This window comes from Eulemur rufifrons, chromosome 19 (genome assembly GCF_041146395.1).
Source record: "Eulemur rufifrons isolate Redbay chromosome 19, OSU_ERuf_1, whole genome shotgun sequence".
NCBI classification, from domain to species: Eukaryota; Metazoa; Chordata; class Mammalia; order Primates; family Lemuridae; genus Eulemur; species Eulemur rufifrons.
In genome coordinates, this window is record NC_091001.1 from 96735100 (window position 1) to 96753608 (window position 18509).

At 51.4% G+C, this 18509-nt stretch overlaps 1 protein-coding gene across 1 annotated transcript in view; it reads left to right on the forward strand.

Moving 5' to 3' along the window:
* DTNB (dystrobrevin beta) overlaps window positions 1-9355 on the forward strand; it is a 225735-nt gene extending 216380 nt beyond the window's left edge. The window contains exons 18-21 of the mRNA XM_069495024.1: window positions 631-720; window positions 4047-4100; window positions 7486-7520; window positions 9304-9355. Coding sequence (XP_069351125.1) covers window positions 631-720; window positions 4047-4100; window positions 7486-7490 — 149 coding nt within the window. The 3' untranslated portion in view covers window positions 7491-7520; window positions 9304-9355. The remainder of the gene's footprint in view (window positions 1-630; window positions 721-4046; window positions 4101-7485; window positions 7521-9303) is intronic.
* The last annotated feature ends 9154 nt before the right edge of the window (window positions 9356-18509 follow it).

The following is an 18509-nucleotide window of genomic DNA, read 5'->3' on the forward strand; positions in this document are numbered from 1 at the left end:
GGCTTTGTGTATGTGCCAAGAACAGGCCTCCTGGGTCCTGTGCTCTTCTTTCTAGGTTGTGGGAAGCACCTTGTCCTTTGGGCTTTGCTTCCTCCAGAGGAATTGGATGGAATAATTCCCAAAGTCGTGTATTTGGCATAGAAGGTCTTTAGAACAAGCGTAAGAAGAAGGGGTGGTACTCCAAATAGGACCTTGCTGAAGGCACAGTGAGCATGGAATTGCCACAGCCGTCTGAGGAGCTAGACACCAGCAATGCTAAGTCACTGGGTGGGGGTTAAGAAAGAAGTCTTGTTTGGGTTGGGGACAAGGAGGTGGGAGGTGTGCTGGGGAGGAAAGTGCCACCTGAGGCTGAGGAACACTACGGGGGGAATGCCTGTTCTGGAACCCAAGTCTTTTCATTGTATGGTGGCTACAAAGCATGGAGTTGACAGGTCCTGCTCTTCAGGCCGTGAGGCAGAGGGAGAGAGCACAGTGGACTTGGGTGGCTCGTGTTCCTGCTGTGCCTGGGGGCAGGTGGAGCTGCCCCACCCCCTTAGGTCCACAGGCCTGGCAGAACTGAGGCATTTGCTGGGCCATCTCTCCTCCATGCCCACCCACCCCGGCATTGCCATCTGCTCTGACTCCCCTCAGGTACGAGGAGGAACCTCCGCAATGACCTGCTGGTGGCTGCTGACTCCATCACCAACACCATGTCATCCCTGGTGAAGGAGCTCCATTCAGGTGAAACCCAGAGCTCCCGCCCAGTCTCCCCTTCAGCACCCACACCCTTCTCCCTTCCTCCCTACACCAGCAGAGCCTCACCACCTGGCACACCCCCTCATCTCACCACTCAGCTGTTGCCTTCCAGGAGCACACTGGACATCTCCACCCCAGAGCCCTTCCTGCACGGGATCGCATAGAGACGATGATGCGTTCAGGCTTGTCTTAAGAACGCCCTTATGGAGCAAACACAATGCTGAATTTAAAGAAATCCAGCCTTTTTAAACGCAGTTAGGCGTCCCCCCCCACACTCTGCCCTCCATCTGTGCTTTGTCCACAGCCGCTCTCTCCCCAGGCCTGACTGCCCGGCTCCTTCTGAAGCTTTCCTGGAGGTCTGGAACCAAATCAGCCACAAAAGCTTCAGGACTTTCTCCCAGCTGCCTTTCTGCTCTCTCCTCTCTGATTTGGTTTTGAAACCCTACTCCCTCCTTTTGTCCGTGACCAGGCTCAGATTTCACTCGAAGTCCCTGATCCGAGTCTGTCGCCTCTGCTGTGCCTCATGTTCGGTCTCACCTGTGACTTCTTTCTCAGCCTCTCCATCACTCAGCCACTTCAGAGACTTCCCAGAGACCTTCACCTCATGGCATGTCACCTTACATAAAACCTAGAAAAGACAGAGAAAATAAAAGGCCATTCACGTATCATCATACCTCCAAGAATCCCTGTGACTCCATTAATTACGTAACTGCCAGATATTTACTAATTATTTTACAGTGGGGGGATTTCCATGTTATGTATTAAACAAATGGCTTCCCTTCCTAAGTGCTATAGTGCTTTTAAATACCTTGAAGTAGCTTAACAGGGTTATTACATAAAAATACAAAGCAGCTTTTCCATGGAGCATTTAAACACAGACACTCACTCTAACACTCTTAGGGAAGGTAAGCCTTGGGTGTTTTTTCAGACCTTTGTAGGAGAAAGCACATGGCTTTAGGGTTGTCATGGGACCAGACCAAGATCTGGCCCACAGTTTTGCTCTCAAGATTGCCTAAGAGAATGAGTGTGTGGCCTAAGTTGGTCTTTCCAGTTAAGGTAAGATGCTGATTCTCTTGCCTGGGCAGCTTTATGGTGTCACTTCTCCATTCTGGTAGTTTCTCAACCCCCAACAGAAGCACAGCCCCTGCCCCACACACATAAACAGAAAAGGTCATGGCCTTAGGGAATGACTTCACAGGTGATTAGAAGGTCCCTTCCCCATAGCTCCCTACTGATGCCAGAAATCTCACATTGAGGGAATTTCTTAGGTGATTTCTGGCCATGGAAATTAACTACCCTTGTGCCTCATGGCCACTTAGTAGGGTTTATGCAAACTAAGCGGCTTATGAGCTCATCACACGAGGCTGAGAGGTAACTGGACATCATTAAACATAAACACATAGAGAACAAACAGCTTCATAAAAATTAAAAGTTCATAGGGATACTCAGCAATCTCTCATAGTAGAAAAGGATTGTTTTAACAAAACTATGGAGTCTAATTTGGAAGGTATCTCAGAGATCACATTGTCCAGTCCCCTTAACTTTAGAAATGTAGTGAGTAATTATCAGAAAAGTGATCTGCCTAAAGTCGTGCAGCTTGAAGGGGCAAGGCTGGTCCTAGAACTTAGGTCTTCAGAACAGTAAGCCAGTGTTTTACTCCACCTACGACAAGATGTCACACCCAGAGTCCCACAGGGGCCTCTTCCCCTGATGCTCTACTCTTCCAAGCACTGAATCCACACATGGCACAGGATCCCTGTAAAATGCAGAAATAAACTCCCTTGACATGTGAGAGTGACCATTTCTCAATGAATGGAAGAGCCTTGCCCAACACCCACACCTTTTTACTATCTCCTTGATAGTATTAATAATTTTACAGGTTTTTTGTTAGGATGAGAGTAGATATTCAGATTATCTTTACATATATTCTTTTTTTTTTTTTTTTTTTTTTTGAGACAGAGTCTCACTCTGTTACCCGAGCTAGAGTGCTGTGGTGTCAGCCTACCTCACAGCAATCTTAAACTCCTGGGCTCAAGCAATCCTACTGTCTCAGCCTCCCAAGTAGCTGGGACTACAGGCATGCGCCACCATGCCCGGCTAATTTTTTCTATATATTTTTAGTTGTCCAGCTAATTTCTTTCTATTTTTTAGTAGAGATGGGGTCTCGCTCTTGCTCAGGCTGGTCTCGAACTCCTGAGCTCAAACGATCCGCCCGCCTCGGCCTCTCAGAGTGCTAGCATTACAGGTGTGAACATATATTCTTTATAGTATACACATGCTATATATATCCATAGTTTGTCCTTCTTGTTTTTAAAAAATATTTCACAAATAACAGAATCCTAGAATTAGAAGGGGTCTTAGAAGTCACCTATCCAACTTGCCACCCAGTATAAAAGTCCCTTGTTTGAATATTTCCAGTGAGCTCATTCATGACCAGCTCTAATCAGTGGAAAGTTGTTCCTTAATTGAGAGCCAAAATCTGCCGTTCTGTAACTGATTTATCCTTGTTCCCCTCCTTGAAAGCTACCCAGAATAAGGTCAGTCCCTGCTCTGGAGGTTAGCCTTTCGAGTGTTTGATGCCAGATGGCATGGCTCTTCCAATGTCTTGTCTTCTTTAGCCTCCTATACCCAATTCCTTTAGCCATTCTGAATGTGACGTGATTTTCACTTTACCGTCCTGCTTGACCACACAGGAGATGGCCCAGTTTTCCAAGGCCCCAGTTCAAAGTGAGCGCCCAGGCCAGAGCACACTGCTGTCTATCACAGGGGATCTCGTCCCTGCAGCGCCCGGGGCATCTGTGGCCCCTTATGTAGGCCCCTGGGAAAGCACCTTAGATGGCATTAGCTTTTCCTACACAGCCACTTTGCACTGTGCAGTCATTTTAAGGTTGTCATCAGCTATAACCTCTGGATTTTTTTTTTTTTTTTTTTTTTTTTTTTTTTTCAGAAACCAATGTTAATCTAGGTATTCTCCCACTGTGTACTTTTATGGTTTTGCTTTCTTGAACCTGAATACAAGATTTTAGATGTCATCGCCTTAGGGAAAACAGGGATAGAGTAGAGGCAAGCACCCCTACACCCCTACCCTGGTCACCTGAGCCAGCAGCAGTGGACTCAGGGCTTATGGGCTTCTATTCAACAGTGCTGGGGCATGGACCACACAGGTGCAGACTGGGTGAGTTTGAGCACCCTTGGAGGCCTGCAGCCACAAGCTTTTAGATGGGGTTTCATCCCATGCTTCAGAAGTTTCCCTCCTTCTATGCTTGTGCTGTGCTGAAGGGTCACTGGCCTCCTTGGACTTGTTTTCACAGCAGAGGAAGGTGCAGAGGAAGAAGAAGAGAAGATGCAGAATGGGAAGGAGAGAGGTAAAGGCAGCTCAGCAGTAGCCCTAGTTTGAATGGGGAGCAATGCTATGTAGCCCGGATGAAACCCTTTATTTCTGCATTCCTTCCCGCTGCCACCTTTCCCAAAGCTTTCAGACCCCCACAGTTCCTTCTACCTGCTTCTCCCATATCTCACGGTCAAGTCTTACCCTACGAGAGGTAATGTCAGTCGATCAACAGAAGCTTCCTGATTTCCTGATACCGTGATAGATGGTTGGGATACAGGAAGTAGATACAGTAAAACACAAAACATGACCCCTTGCCTCAAGGAGTTTATAATCTAGTTAGGAAAGCAAGACTAAGATATGCAAAATAAACAAGAGATAAAATGAAATGACAGAAAAAGTTAATCATAAAACTGAGTGTTTAATACAATAAGGGTTTCTGAAAAGGAAGAGATTATTGTGAGCTAGAATAGCCAAATGGTTTTATGGCTTCATTGAAGAATGAAAGAAAGTTGTCAGCAAAGGACAATAATGCCTTCCTAATTTCATTTTATATAAAACCTTTTAATATGTGTCACATAGGAAGAGCACTGAATGATGTTCATGTGTGAGCCTATCTAATCCTTAACAACACTGTGAGATAGAGCAGAATATTCCCATTTTACTGAAGAGGAAACAAGCTCAGAGAGATTTCGTTCATGTAGCTATTACACAGCAGAAGTTGGGCTTGAACTGGGTCTTTCTGACTCCCAACTTCATGCTCTTAATCTTCATCCTTCTATGTTATACTGAACAGATAACAAAATTGTCTTTGGACGTTTGAGAGTCAGCTATTCTTTCTATCATTAATGTGTCTGTTGCTGGATTCCTTCACAGTGTAAGGTCCTTAAGGTGGAGACTTTAGTCTGTTTTGTTCATGTTGTATTCCCAGTGCCCAGAACAGTGCCAGGCACTTAGTAGGCTGTCAGTAAATGAACAAATGGAAGGAAGTAAACAGGGTGATGTGACAGAGAGCTCCCTATCAGGGAGGGGAATGGAGTTGTCACCCTAAGAAGGCAAAGGTAAGGAAGAGGAGGAGGGGACACGAGCCCTCACAGGTGCCTGCCTAATGCTGAGCACGTAACACACCTCCTCATCTGATTTCACAGCCCCCTGAGGGAAGAATTCTAGACTCGGCTTCTAGGGGTGAAATCACCTGCCAGGGAACAAATGGCAGAGCCTGGATTTGGCCCAGGTATCTGTAGCTCCAACGCCCATGCGTTAGTCTGCGCAGAACTAGTAGACTAAGTGGAGTGGGAAGGTCGTAAGGAAGGGAGAAGGTTGATTGGGAGATGCGGGTGAGGACTCTGAGATGGAAAGAGAAGGCCTGCAGCGTTGCTGGCCCAGAGGGGCTGGTGTGGATAACAGAGGGAGGTCTTTGGAGTCTCAGGGGGCAAGGAATTTGTCGGCAAGGGGCACTGGAACCGCTGAGGAAGACACCGGGAGAAGAGGAAAAGCATCCTGCAGGTGCTGAACTCATCTAGTGCATCAGAGCCAGGCCTGGGGAAGGTGGACAGCAGCTGTGATGGAGTGATGAGAATGACATACTTGGCAATGATGTCAGAAGGTAAAACGAGAGCAGCAGTGTTGCAAACATCCAGAAATGCTGCGTAGAAATGTCGAGATGACTGACGTCCCCATGCAGACAGGAAAGAAGGCAGAAGGGCATGAGGTGAAGAGGAGATACACAGAGATAAATTTATACTATGTAAACACATGCTCCGAACACATGCACACAAGCACGCTCCAACCAAATCCCAGCATTCATGTGGAATATTCTGTCTGAAGACGTAACAGCTGCTGCTTTGGCCTCCTCTCCCGTGCACCCTCCCTTCCCTGGTAGCTTTGCCCATGGCCTCTCCTCAGTCTCTCTCCACTCCCCGAAAGCAAACCTAGGACTCTGCCTGTCACTTAGGCCTTGGCCCTGGCCCCAGTCTGAAAGTGGGGTGCATCTCACACATGAATTGGGTGTGGTTTCCCCTGCCAGGCACCTCCTGGCCCCAGGGGTACACCCAATTTGCCTGTCAGCATCTCTTCTCTGTCTATGCATCTTGCCCTTGGATCTCTCTCTCTCTCAGTGCACATACCAGAGTACGTGTGTGTCTACATGAAACCTTTTCGTGCAAATGCCTGAATTTTTATTTCTGTGGCTTTTTGGTGTCATCCCTAAGGGCAAGAATGTTAAGACTTGTGGTGAGAGATAGTAGAGTTTTAAAAAATATGTTTGTTAACATTATATAGGTCCTAGAATATGTCCCTGAAGCTACAATTTAGCCCTTAGGTGGGTGTAGTTACAAGACTAAGTGTTTTTATGGGTGGACTTTCTGATTCTCTGCCATAATCTAGGCATGAAATTTTACTGTAGACTGATCTAGTAGTAACTACGGTCATCTGGGCATTAGGGATCAATTACTATCAAGCATAAAGAAAGAGGGAAAGAGAGAATATTTGCTTCTTTGGGGTTGAAATCATGCTGACTTAATTTAAACACAACCTGGTCAGCACCCGGTCAGGCAAACATTACTCAGTACAAAACCTGTGAGAGCCAAATGGGCACTTTTTAAGAGTTCAGACCAAGCCATACTTTCCAACCATATTCACTCCTACCTCATGCCTCTCCCTGTTCTACCCTGGCTCTGTCTGGCTGCGTCCTGGGGAATGCTTCTGCTCCATTGGGGAACCTTCCTCACCCTGAGTGTAAGCAGGACTCCACAGATGAAGGATAGACTAACACAACTTAACCCTCATGGCCCTAAAGTCATCTCGGCTACTCCAGAGCCTCCTTTATGCTCCTGTGTCCTTCAGAATCTCCTCTCCCAGGAGCCCATCCCCAGTGTTGGGAGCTGTAAATGCAGTTTGCACACTTCCAGAACCCTGGTGCGTGTCTGCACAGCAGCGGCCCTCTGTGAGAACAGACACAGGCTCTTGAGGGTCCAGGCAGTGTTGAGATTCCAGGGTGAGCTAGAGCGTGACTTGGCATGCCGCAGCAGACGCGTCTGCAGGAGGGAAAGACTGCCCCAATCAAAGGCTCCCTCATTTTCACTTGGTTAACTTTCAGAACCAGATGACCTTTGCCCTCCGAGGTAACTAACTGCTCCCTAAGTTTAAGGGGGCTTTGTTTCCACTTCATTATTATTGTATCAGTTTCCTTCTCTTCCTCCATCTCTGTCCCCGTGGCTACTTTCTGGCAGTTGTAGATAGTATGACTGTACCCCATTATCATACCTGGTCAGGAAAAGTCAACATTCGAGTAAAAAAGGGGAGAGGCAGGTCCAGAAGTCCCTGGGGTGGGTGGGTCAGGAAAGCCCCCTACGGGAAGGTCCAGGCGGTGAGAAGACCCTGGGTGTGACCTTGGTGTGTTGTTTCTGCCCGTGCTGCCACAGGTTAGCGGAGGAGCCCAGACCAAGAGGAAGCTTGGGTGAGTACACAGTGTGTCCCCGCCCTTCCCCAGCCCTCTCCCTTCTTCCTTAGCGTCTTCATTTCCCGTCAGTCATGGGTCCCAAGCCAGGGCGATCTGAACAGCTGGTGATGCAATTAGGATTCTCTTCACAGAGCCCACTGCACCTTCCCCTCTGCCCCAGCCCTGCCAGCCTGCCCGCCTTGCCCTGCTTCCGGGCTGGGGCCATTCTGCCCTGCACTGTCTGTGGCATGATCTGGTGCCCCCTGTGTTGGTGTGGCATTGACAGACCTGACACTGCTGGCTGAAACAGGCCCTAGTGGCTGATAGCGGCCACCTCCCTGGCTGCTCTGCCTCCCGTGCTCCTCTCCCTCAGCCAGCGCACCTCTGGATTCTGTCGCCCAGCACTGCACCCTGTCCTAGTCCCTGGCCCACAGACACATTTGAGTCATGCAGGATCACAGTGACTGCAAAGCTGACCCCCGGGCATGGGGCCTAGCCAAGCACCTTCTCACTTCCTAAAGAATAAATGAATAAAAGTGCCCCTTGCCTTTAGGAATTAGTCATTCCCAGTTTTCTATCTCAAGACCTTAACTCTTTCCAGTCCCGATTCCAAGATACTGCAACTTCTGGGTCAGCTCCCTAAAAGGAAGAGATGAAAGTAACTGGATGATCAGTCAGTTCATGACATTTCCTTTAAGTATAGATTCCTTTGGTGCAGCCATAAGGCTTCTCTTCATTTTTATATCTTTTCTTTCTTCCCCTCCCCCACTTCTTATTTTTTTAAATTAGGCAGCTGCTTCAGGGTTAAAAAAAAAAAACAGGGCCACAGCCCCACTATCCAGAAAAGGAACTTTCTCAGACCCTTCCAAGTAGTGTTATCCCAGTAGAGCCTCTAGGCCCTCCCCCAGCCTACCCCTCCCCTCCGCTTGCTCCCACCCCGACCTCCCTGCAGTGGCAGCCTGTGCTGACTTGGGATTGTGCAAGCCCTGGGGTGGGCAGCACCTGGGCAACACACGTTCCCTGGAAGTCACAGAGCCTCAGGGGCTTGGAGAGAGGCTTCTCCCTAAACTCACTGTGCACATTCAGGCAAGGCCCCTCCCCACAGCAAGCCTAGGCTGCTGCAGCCAACTAGGGAGATCAAGAACTGACTCGCCCTGCAGGAGCCTGTGGGAGTCCCTCTTGCGCCCTGGGGCAGAGAGGAGCTGGGGTGTAAGGGAAGGTGTCAGAGCCATCTTGCCCACCCACCCCCTAACCTAAGGCCCATACTCGGGAACTTGGTGCCGGGACTGGGATCAGCTGGGTCTTCTACCTCCTAATTCTGTCCTCTGACCCACAGTCAGGCGTTATGAGAAACCATCAGTCAAGAGTCACATGAAAAGCATAAGAACTCAGATGCCTCAGTTTCATGGACTTTCCATTCTACTCTCTGCTGGCCTGAGGCTAAGTAAGGCTTCCTTCTGGTCCTGTCAGTATTTATAGGCACATCTGGGTCCTCTTTGCCCTTCTCCTGGGCCACAATTCTTCTTCTCAAGAAACCACCACATTCCAAACCTTGCATTTCAAACACCATTCTGTTCATTCTTCCATGGAAACATTTCCTGACCCACTGACCTAAACAATGACTGCAGAAGACCGTAAGTACCACAGGGAAGAGAGGATGCCCCTTCACCCCCACATTCAAAAGGTGCTGAGCATCCTAGCAGCCCCCTTCTTGCAAATCCTCTCGTTCCCAGCAGATGTTTAGAGGCGTTTGCCCTGAACCTCAGCAGTGCCCATGACTAACGTTAGCTGTCTTGCACAGGCACAGAGGACGAGGAGCAAGCTGGCACCAACCTGATGAAGGCAAGGTCTTCCCCCAGAGGCACATTCCTATCCATCCTTCCGCTGCACACCTGGACCAGGCTTGCAGGCAGACGTCACTCCACCCGCCAAGGAGAGGGGAGCCAGAGCGGTGGGAAGGTGGGGGACTGCGAAGTGCAGCTGGTGGGCCTTCCCCTATAGCCCTGCATGTACTAGCATTTCCATCACTCCCCTCAGGGCATGGTCTCACTTGTGCGTCAGGAGCTTACCAGGACGTTGAAAAGAGAAAAGAAAAAGCACTATGCTCTTGTGTGTTTGTGACCTGATGGATCTCTTCCTGGCGTCTGGCCAGCACGTGGGGTGCGCCCTAGCATGGGGGCACGTTTGCTCCTTACCTTTGACCTTTAAAAACCAACAGGTTTCTTCTATCGTGCAAAGAAGCGTCAGGCCTTGCTCATTTCTATAGACATTCACACCCTGGCCACAGTGCTAAAAATAGCCACACACTGGTTAGGCTTCCGCCCGCCCGGAGGATGCAGCCGCTGCTCTGCAGCCCGGGAGGGAGGGGCGGCCGGCGGCTTCCTCCGCGGGAGGGGGCTCGGGGAGCGGAGCGGGGCGGCCGGCCGGGCACACTGCCTGCGGCCGCCAGGGGGCGCTACTCTCGCCGCTTCTCCCCAGGGGTTCCGTTCGGCTCGGGCACACGTGATCCTCGAGTCCGATTCCCGGTGATTTTCATTTATTTTTTTCTCCTCCCTAGGCTCCAGGATGTTATTTTTAGTAGAAGAACTGCTATAAATATTTATAAAGGGCAGTGACTGGAATGAAGCGAGAGGCCCCACAGCTGGCTCTCCTGCACCCCCCACCCACCTCTGCAGACCCCTGCCCTCGGCTGGAGGAGGCCTGTGCAGAGCCCGTGAGCGCGCCCCGCGGCCGCGCGTGGGTGCAGTCCCTTGGAGACCTGGGAAAGCAGCAGTGGGGTGAAACGAGGGGTGGAGCTCAGTCTTCCCACCCTTTCCTCTCCACCTGTCTCTTGGCCCTGTTACTCCCATTCCTAAAGGAGATCAAGGCCGGTGGTGTGGATGTGCCTGTGCCCTGTTGGGCCCTAGGCCCTCAGTGTCCTAAGTGCTAGATGTGAGGGGCAGTTGCAGCTTGGATCGGTCCAGCAGTGTGAGGACAAGAAGGAAAATGGGAGACGGGCTGGCTCAGGTGTGGAGAAGAACATTTAACCCTCCGAGCCTCCGGATAGAGCCCTGCCCTGCTGGAGCCCGCCCCAGCCCGCACTGTGACCCGGCAGTGAGCTGAGGCCCTGGAGAGCCAGCGGCGGCTCCCACCCACTCAGGAGACAGGGATCCTACTTGCCTGGGGGTGGCCAGAGAGGGTGAGGGTGAGTCTGACCCTATGGAAAGTTCTGGGACACACTGCCAACCGATGGTGAGGTCAGGTATGTGGGGGGTACAACAGGTCTCGGAGGTGACACTGGTGACCCTATGTTCCCCTAATTCTACCTTCCCACACTTTACACTGTTTCCTGAGGACAAGGCAGAGTGTCCTCTCCGTTCCTCTCATGAGCTTGTTGCCTATTCAGGGCAGAAAGAGCCAAAGGAACAGACTAAAAGCACGAGTGGCTCCCAAGCAGCCGAGTGCTTGGGCCAGCTGAGGTGCTCAAGGCTTGTGGGCAGTGGGCCTCGCCCTGCAGCCTGGGCTCGGCAGGTGCTCTTGCGAAGGAGGAACGTTAGCTTCACCCACAGGAAGGGTGCAGAGCCCTGGCCTCTCACTGTTCACCAGCACCTGGAAGGTAGTGAGAAGAGGGGAAAGAGGGCCACAAGGGTGGGCTCTGATGCCAGCATTTGGGTACGTGGTGTGTTCCGTTGTTGTGTAAGTTCTTGCTGATGGTTGGTTTCTTTTAGAGCTAGACTATCCACGATTATCTAAGGCTTCTGAGGTGCCTGGTGACATGCTGGCATCTGCTTTAGGACCCAGATGTTTGAAGGTAGGTACCTTTCCCCAACCCTGACCTGCAACCCAGGTGGTCATCTGGTACTGGATACTTCCTTCTTAATTGCTCTGTGGCCATTTAGGAGCCTAATTTAACCTAGGTAGGTGATTTTTTGAGAGATATATACCGACAGTGTTACTGTGCCTGGGTGGGCCAGGCTGCCATGTGGCACCGTAGCCTGGGCTGGTGTGTTTGTAGCGTTAAAGACCTCTGGGGCGGTACCAAACGCAACCTGGGTCCTGAGGAAGCAACAGCCATAAATCCCAGCCATCCTGAGCTTCCATTTACGGTCACAGCCCCTCATCTGCTGGTTGTGCTTTATCCACTGGCAGACTCTCCTCGTCTGCGCTGCTTACTCCCTGCTCCTGTAGTCCATGACAGCTTCAGAAAGATACAGTTGCTATGGTAATACCTACAGCCATCAGAATTCCTCCTGCCCTTCTAGAAGAAAATTGCTCATGAAGAGGCACTCAGTGGATTCCAGATCTGGCCTCTGCCCTCTGCAGCGTCAGGGGTCAGATGATAGGCTACGTGCTGGAAGTGTGGGAGGTAGGTAGCCTGTCTGCCTTGGGAAGACACTCTCTATAGCTGCAGACTACATGCACCTGAGCAGATCAGAAAACTAAATGAGGTGTCTTACTTGGGTTTCTTAGGTAATACAATACCGGTGGTTCTCAAACTTAAGCATGTATCTGAATCCCCTGGGGACTTGTTAAAATATGGATAGCGTGGTCCTACCACCAGAGTTTTTGACTCAGTAGGTCTTAGGTGGAGCCAGGGATTTGCAGTTCTAATAAGCTCCCAGATGATGCCGGTCTGAAGACCACACTGTGAGAACGACTGTACTTCATAAGGAGGAAAAACTCAGATCAGTGCAGGAAGCCATCTCCAGTCAGGTGGAGAAAGGCCAGAGTCAGTCGTCTGTTCTAGAGGGAGAAAGAGAGGCCTCTAAAGTCCCATTTCATGGCCAGAGGCCCTTGGGGATGTGTGCTGGGACTAGTGAGCCCTAGGCTGATTTCTTTTGGTCCCCAACAATCAATAAACACCTTCCCATTCATGAAGGTGGAGCAGCACCAAGGCAAGACCCTTAAGTTGCAGAAGCCCAACATCATGGCTGCCCAGTGACTGAGTCACTGCTGAGTCGAGAGTCTCAGTGGTGGGGGTGCCGAAGGCCTGCCTGGCTCAGCAGGGATGACAGAGGGTGACTTGCAGGCACCTAACCCCCACAGCTGGAGCTTTGACACCAAGATGCTTTCCCCAGAATGCAAATACCACCTTCTACACTAAATAATATTCAGGCCCAGATGGGCTGCTTCAGCCTACCTGAGGCTCCATCTCCCATGGGTATTATTCCTCTAAGAGAGAGAGAATGATGCTGGGGAACCTAAGATGGATGTTACAGGCCTAACTAGTGATGAGTAGCAGATCCCAGGGATTCTGATGCCCTCTCTGGACACTTAGCTTGGGAAACCCAGTCTCTGTAAGTACCAGGCTTGGCATGTCTCCTGCCTCATGCACAGGTGCGTCTGCAGACAGGCAGGATGTGCTGATGCCATCTTCCCACTGCATCCTACTCCAAGGGGGACAGCTGGGGAGGACCATGGTATAAAAGAAATGAGCATCAAATCAGTTTACCAGTTCCAAAATGCAGTATTAGTCTGCCAGCTCTGTGAAGGTTTGAATGGGTTGTGCTTTTATTTTGAAAATTTAAAGTTTCTAAAGGACATCATGAGGAAAACTATTACAGAACTTGCTTGGCAGGGGCAGAGGGGATGAAGAGATAAACACCAGGTAGCCACCTGTGTATTCCTGAAGTAAAAGGTGGAGATTGAGAAGGGACGTGTAGGCTAGAGGTGGGACTGTCATTCATTCAAGAGGATCCGTAATGAACGTCAGCTCTGTGCTGGGCACCACACAGGTCTTCAGGCCTCACTAATCCAGGGCCTGAGAGGTTAAGGTGGAAACCTGGTCTGGGTTTATACCTACGGAGTGAGGGGTGGGCTTGGAGGAACTAGACTGCCCTCTTACCTCGTCAGACTCAGGATGCGGGTGCAAAGTGAGGCCATTTGAGGGAGGAGTCTATTCCAGTCACTTAGAAGTGTTGGTCCTTGGGCTCACGAGTGGGAGGGGAGCCTGGGTAGAGTGGGGTCTGAGAAACCAGGGCTGTGTCCCTGTGAGCTTGTGAGCCGTGGCTAACATAGACTTTGTAGCCCCCAGGACCCAGCTCACTGCTCACTAATAAGGAGTCAGTATCGCTCATTCAGTGACATCTGAGTCAGCTTCAGCCCCAGCAGGTCCTCAACCAGGTAACAGGAAAACCTGTCCGAAGGTCGGCCTACAGCATTGCCACACCGCCAGTCGGAGTTCATGGGCCTGAAGTCTGTGGGGGGCTGGCAGGGCAGGTGATGCCACCTGTTTTGGTAAGGGGCACAGTGAATCTTCAGGGTACACGCATGCACGTGTGTGCGCACACACAGACACACACACCCCCGAGGGCCCTCTGGCTTAGGCAGCTTAGGCTGCAGGCACTACAGTCTCCCCTGCGGAGGACAGTCATCACTGCGGCCCAGGACGAAGCTTTAGGCTCAGCACCTGACTCTTGGAACAAGTGGAACCTCCCCTCGACTGGGCCTGAAGGTCACCCGTACACATTGGGTCTTTCATTCGGGCCTCAGCTCACGAGCTGTGATGTTTCCACCACCGTGGGCTGGTCCCAAGACCTCAGTTGCTGAGCCTCTTTCCCTCCCCACCAGAAAAGGTGTCCTGCACCTCAGATATCCGTTCCTAACTGAGGGACACTCAGTCTGGGTCCTGGGTCTGCAGCCTCCACAAGCACTCTCCAGGGATCGTCCAAGCCCCAGGCCACGTGCTTCCCCCACCCCACCCCCAAGCAGGCCCCAAAGCTCCTTCCTCTCCACCAAAGCCAGTGGCCAGCAGGTGTGGATGACAAGTGTGTCCTTTGCTGGCTGAGGAGCCTGCCCTCCCTGGCCCCTTGGCCTTCCGAGTATTACCTCTTGGGGGCTCCCCTGATGGGTTGATCTTTTGGAAGCAGGAAATGCCTCTGGGGCTGCTGAGAAGAAAGCCTTGCGGCCAGGAGGCAGGGCGGCAGAGGAGGAGCTCTGGCCAAGGGGCAGGAGCCAGGCTCAGATGGCGCCAGGGGAGTCTGCTGGGAGCTACTGCAGAGATGGCCCTCACTGTCTTCTGGATCAGCTCCTGGGGTGGGTCAGGCTGGGGACAGTGGGGTGAGGGTTGGTAAGAAGGTGTCCAGGCTTGGGTGGGACCCAGTACCCTCCTCTGTGGGTTCCTTTTTTTTTAATCTCCTGACTGCTGGTTGGTGTTTGCCCTACTTTCCTCATTGCCTAGGCAACCATCCTGGGTTCACCCCTTGCCACCCAGCCTACCCTGGGAGCCCAGAGCCCGGCTCTTCCCACTCTCTCAGAGGAGAACAAAGAAACAAGGAGTGCAGAGAACAACAGCAGGGTGAAGTGAGGGACACGGGGGCTGGAGATCCAGGGAGAGAGGAAAGGGAGTGAGGGCGAACGGGACACGGAGAGAGGTAGAGCTGAAGGCGAGGAGGGTGAGCTGTGCACTTGGGGACAGTGGCTGGGCTGCAGGTGTGAGACCAGGGAAAGGTGGGAGAGGACTCAAGGAAGGGCGGCGGAGGGGGAGAGATGGGAAGGAGGCAGAGTTGAGGTAGATTCTCTCTAGTCCTGTGCCCTAGGCTTGTGGTAATTAATTCCTTTGTCCTGTTGTTGCCACAGCTCATTAGCTCTGGATTCTACCCTAATTAGATCCCCACTTGCTTTCCTCCGGGATATCCCAATTAGCGAGGGCCAGGGACAGGGCTGCACGGGCCCTTCCCCTGGGCTCCCTCACCCCAGCCCGGCCCCTGCCCCAGGGGCAGGTTTGCCCCGCCCACCTTGTCCACCCCAGAAGCCTCTTATCTCCCAGCCTGCCTGCTCTCCACACCCCACCCTCACCCCAGCCCAGTTTATAGTGTCCAGCTGCAGCCTCAGGGGGGCGAGGGAATTTCTCTGGGCTTGTCTGGCTCAGGGAGTCCAGCTTATCTGCTGCCTCCAGCCATCACAAGAGGAATTAGATTGGGGTCATCAGGGGGCCTCTGGAGCCAAACTCTGCACTCTGGGGTTTAAAGCTGGGGTGGGGCTGGGAGAGGCCCTTGTTTAACTGTTTACTGAGGCCCCTATACTGACCTGTGCACAACCCCCTCACCCAGCTCCTAACTGGTCTTTTTCTGCGCCTGTTTTATGATAGAGATTGGGTCTTTATTCTCCTGCATATTCTGTTAAGGAGAGACAGCTCCCTGGACAAGGTCACCCTCGAGCTGTATTGTACATACTCAGGCACACCCAAGACAGGAACTCACTTCCAGTGGGACCTGGGGCAACTTAGAAGCTCAGAAACCACAGGCAGCCCCAGGCCCCCAGCACCTGGAGAGCACTGTCCAGGCACTGTGGAGAGGTACAAAGGAAGAAAACGGACTCCCCCTGGAGAAGCCAGAGAACAGAGCTGCTTAAAGACATCTAGAAGGGAATACATGAAAGAAAAGACTAGAACAGAGCAAACAGCAAGATAATTGCACACAAGATCAATTGTAGCTGTTCTGTAAGATGTGTGTACATGGGGTTGCTGAAGTCACTGGCTACCAGAAACAGGTGGGTTTCTTCAAGAGGGCTTTGCTCTAAAGGAAAGGGAATGAGCACGTATTAAGTGCCTACTGTGTGCCAGGTGTGCTTACTTCGTGATCTTATTTGACGTCATCTACTTGACAAAGCTGCAATGTAGGTATTATCAACTCCCAGAGGAACAAGGCTCAGAGGTCAAGTACCTTCACACAGTTAGGAAGTGACAGGCCTCATCTGTCTGCTTGACTCTGCTGTTCCTCCATTTCCCACGATGTCATCTTGTTAATGTGATAGTGTTTCAGCGAAATTTCAAGGAAGAGGAAGACTATTCCAGGCGTGGGGGAGGAGAGCAGGGACATGGCTCGAGGGAAGAAGTGGAGTGTTGAGTCAGTCGGCTTAATGGGAAGTTGGCTTAATGGTTGGCCTGCTTGGAAAACCACAGTGGGGAATAATCACCCAGATTTGCTGATAATATTTTTTTAAATCTTAAAACATCCTGGGGCTCCTCATCCTCCACCCTGGCTTTGCAGGGCAGGATTAGAGGTCTTTGGGGGCCCTGCTCCTCTGAGAGATCGCCCAGCCCACCTGTCACTTCTGATGAAGGCCTCGCACTAACTAGACTTGCCTGGTTCTGCCGACACCCCCAGGTGGGAGAACCTCCATCCCAACCCCAGACACTGGGGGGGAATCAAAAGAAAGTTACTCATTAGCCCCCCAGAGAGGCTGTGACATTCCCACTGCCACTTGAGGGTTAGGGCAAGTCAGAGAGAGTCATAGAATTTAAGGGTGTGAAGTAGCCATACTGACAGCTCGGGAAGCTGAAGCCAAGGAGATCAAATGGCCCAGAGCCAGTTGGGGGAGTGGGGAGCTCCTGCCAACTGTTCCCCCTCCTTCCAGCCAACGAGCAGCAAGGGAACTGGTCTTGCCACTTAGGATCATCCTGAACCTTAGGACAGGGTGTGTAAGGACATTCCTCCCTGCAAAAATGCCAGATCACTCACTTTATATCCTGGCCTTAGGTTAAATGAGCATTCGTCCCGCCCTCACTGCTGAAGTCACCTCCCACAGCACCCTCACTCCCTGGGTACCAGGCTTTCCCGGCCACCTGACGCAGGTCCCCTCTACATGTGGTACTCATCCCCCCAGAGCAGGTCGCCCAGTGACTGATCTGAACTAATCTGGCCAGACTCTGCTTCTTTTAAGTCCCTTACAAAATTAGAGGGGCACGTGGGTATGCATTGCATTGAAGTGAAATAGAGTTCTTGCTGTCCACACTAGGAGCACTAGGTCCTGTAGAACAAGTGCCCTCGGGAGGCTGCAGCTCAAGGCGAGAGGTGGCAGGAGGTGCTTGTAAAAAGGCAGACGTACAAAGTGATGCCTGTTAATCACCAAGCCCAGGGTACAGAAAAGCGCTAAGGGAAGAAGAGTCCAACCATGAGTAAATGGTAGCAAACTATGAAATACCAGAAACCATGCTGTCTTGTCACGTGAACAGCCCTTCACTTGCTCACACAGTCTAAGACTGCATTTAGACAGAGCTCCAGTGAGTTCTTTTACTGTTTCCTACTCTTGGAGGGTCTTAAATGTGCCTGGTCAGCTCCTTTAGTGTCTTTGTTTTTTAAAAAACATATACTAAAGGAACTATTTTTGAAGCAAAACCTTCCTCCTCGGATGAAACCTCGCTTCACTGGCTCTGGCTTTTGAAGCCAGGCTTTCCCTGTCCGAGCCAGCGCGCGCCTCCTCTGAGGTCCCTTTCAGTCTGAGGCTGCGGTGATGTCAGTGTGCCTCAGCTGTTTTCAATTAAACCCGAGAGCCGAAGCTGAATAAATGGCTTCAGCAAGTTGATTTTCCAAAGGGTCAGTCTTATTTGGAACCAACGTGTCAAAACAAAATCAACTCAACCTAAAACACATACAAAGTAAACAAATACATCTCTTCGTAGATTTACCTTAAAAATTATAAGAGCAAAGCAAGATGCAGAGGGCCTCTTGAAACCCAGCCCACAGTTTCCCTGGGGTGAGAAGGATGGGGCTTCTGTTAGTATTTCAGCTTCCCCTAAGCAGGAGGCAGCACAAACCAGTGTCCTGGCCTCAGGGTGGCCAAGGCCAGGCTGGTGCCTGGGGTGATGTGTGCCTCCTCGCCACCTCGGCCCACATTGGAGCGTGCTGATAAGGAAGCATCACTTCACCTGGCCTGGGCCACTGCAGGCTCAGGGTGGTGGTGTCTGGCCCTAAAGGAAGTGGGCCGCAGAGGCAGGGTAGGGCGATGCCCACTTCCAGCCCTTCGCCCACCTGAAGCCTCCCAGGGTTGTGTTACCGGTGATCCTGCGCTGACGTTGGCACTTGCTCCTGCCCCGTCTCATTTGCGACTTAGCTCTCTGGGGAACTGTCAGTCTCAGGAGTACGGCACCCAAGGGCCCAGGCCGGATTGTTTGGACCAAAGAGGTGGACATTCCACTTGCTGTTTTGGGTCCCAATTGGAGGGTAGAACAGAGGGTGGCCCAAAGTCTTATTTTGTTTGGCCCAGGAGGTGTTTTTAAAACAATTTAATAGGTTGCAAATGGTGAAA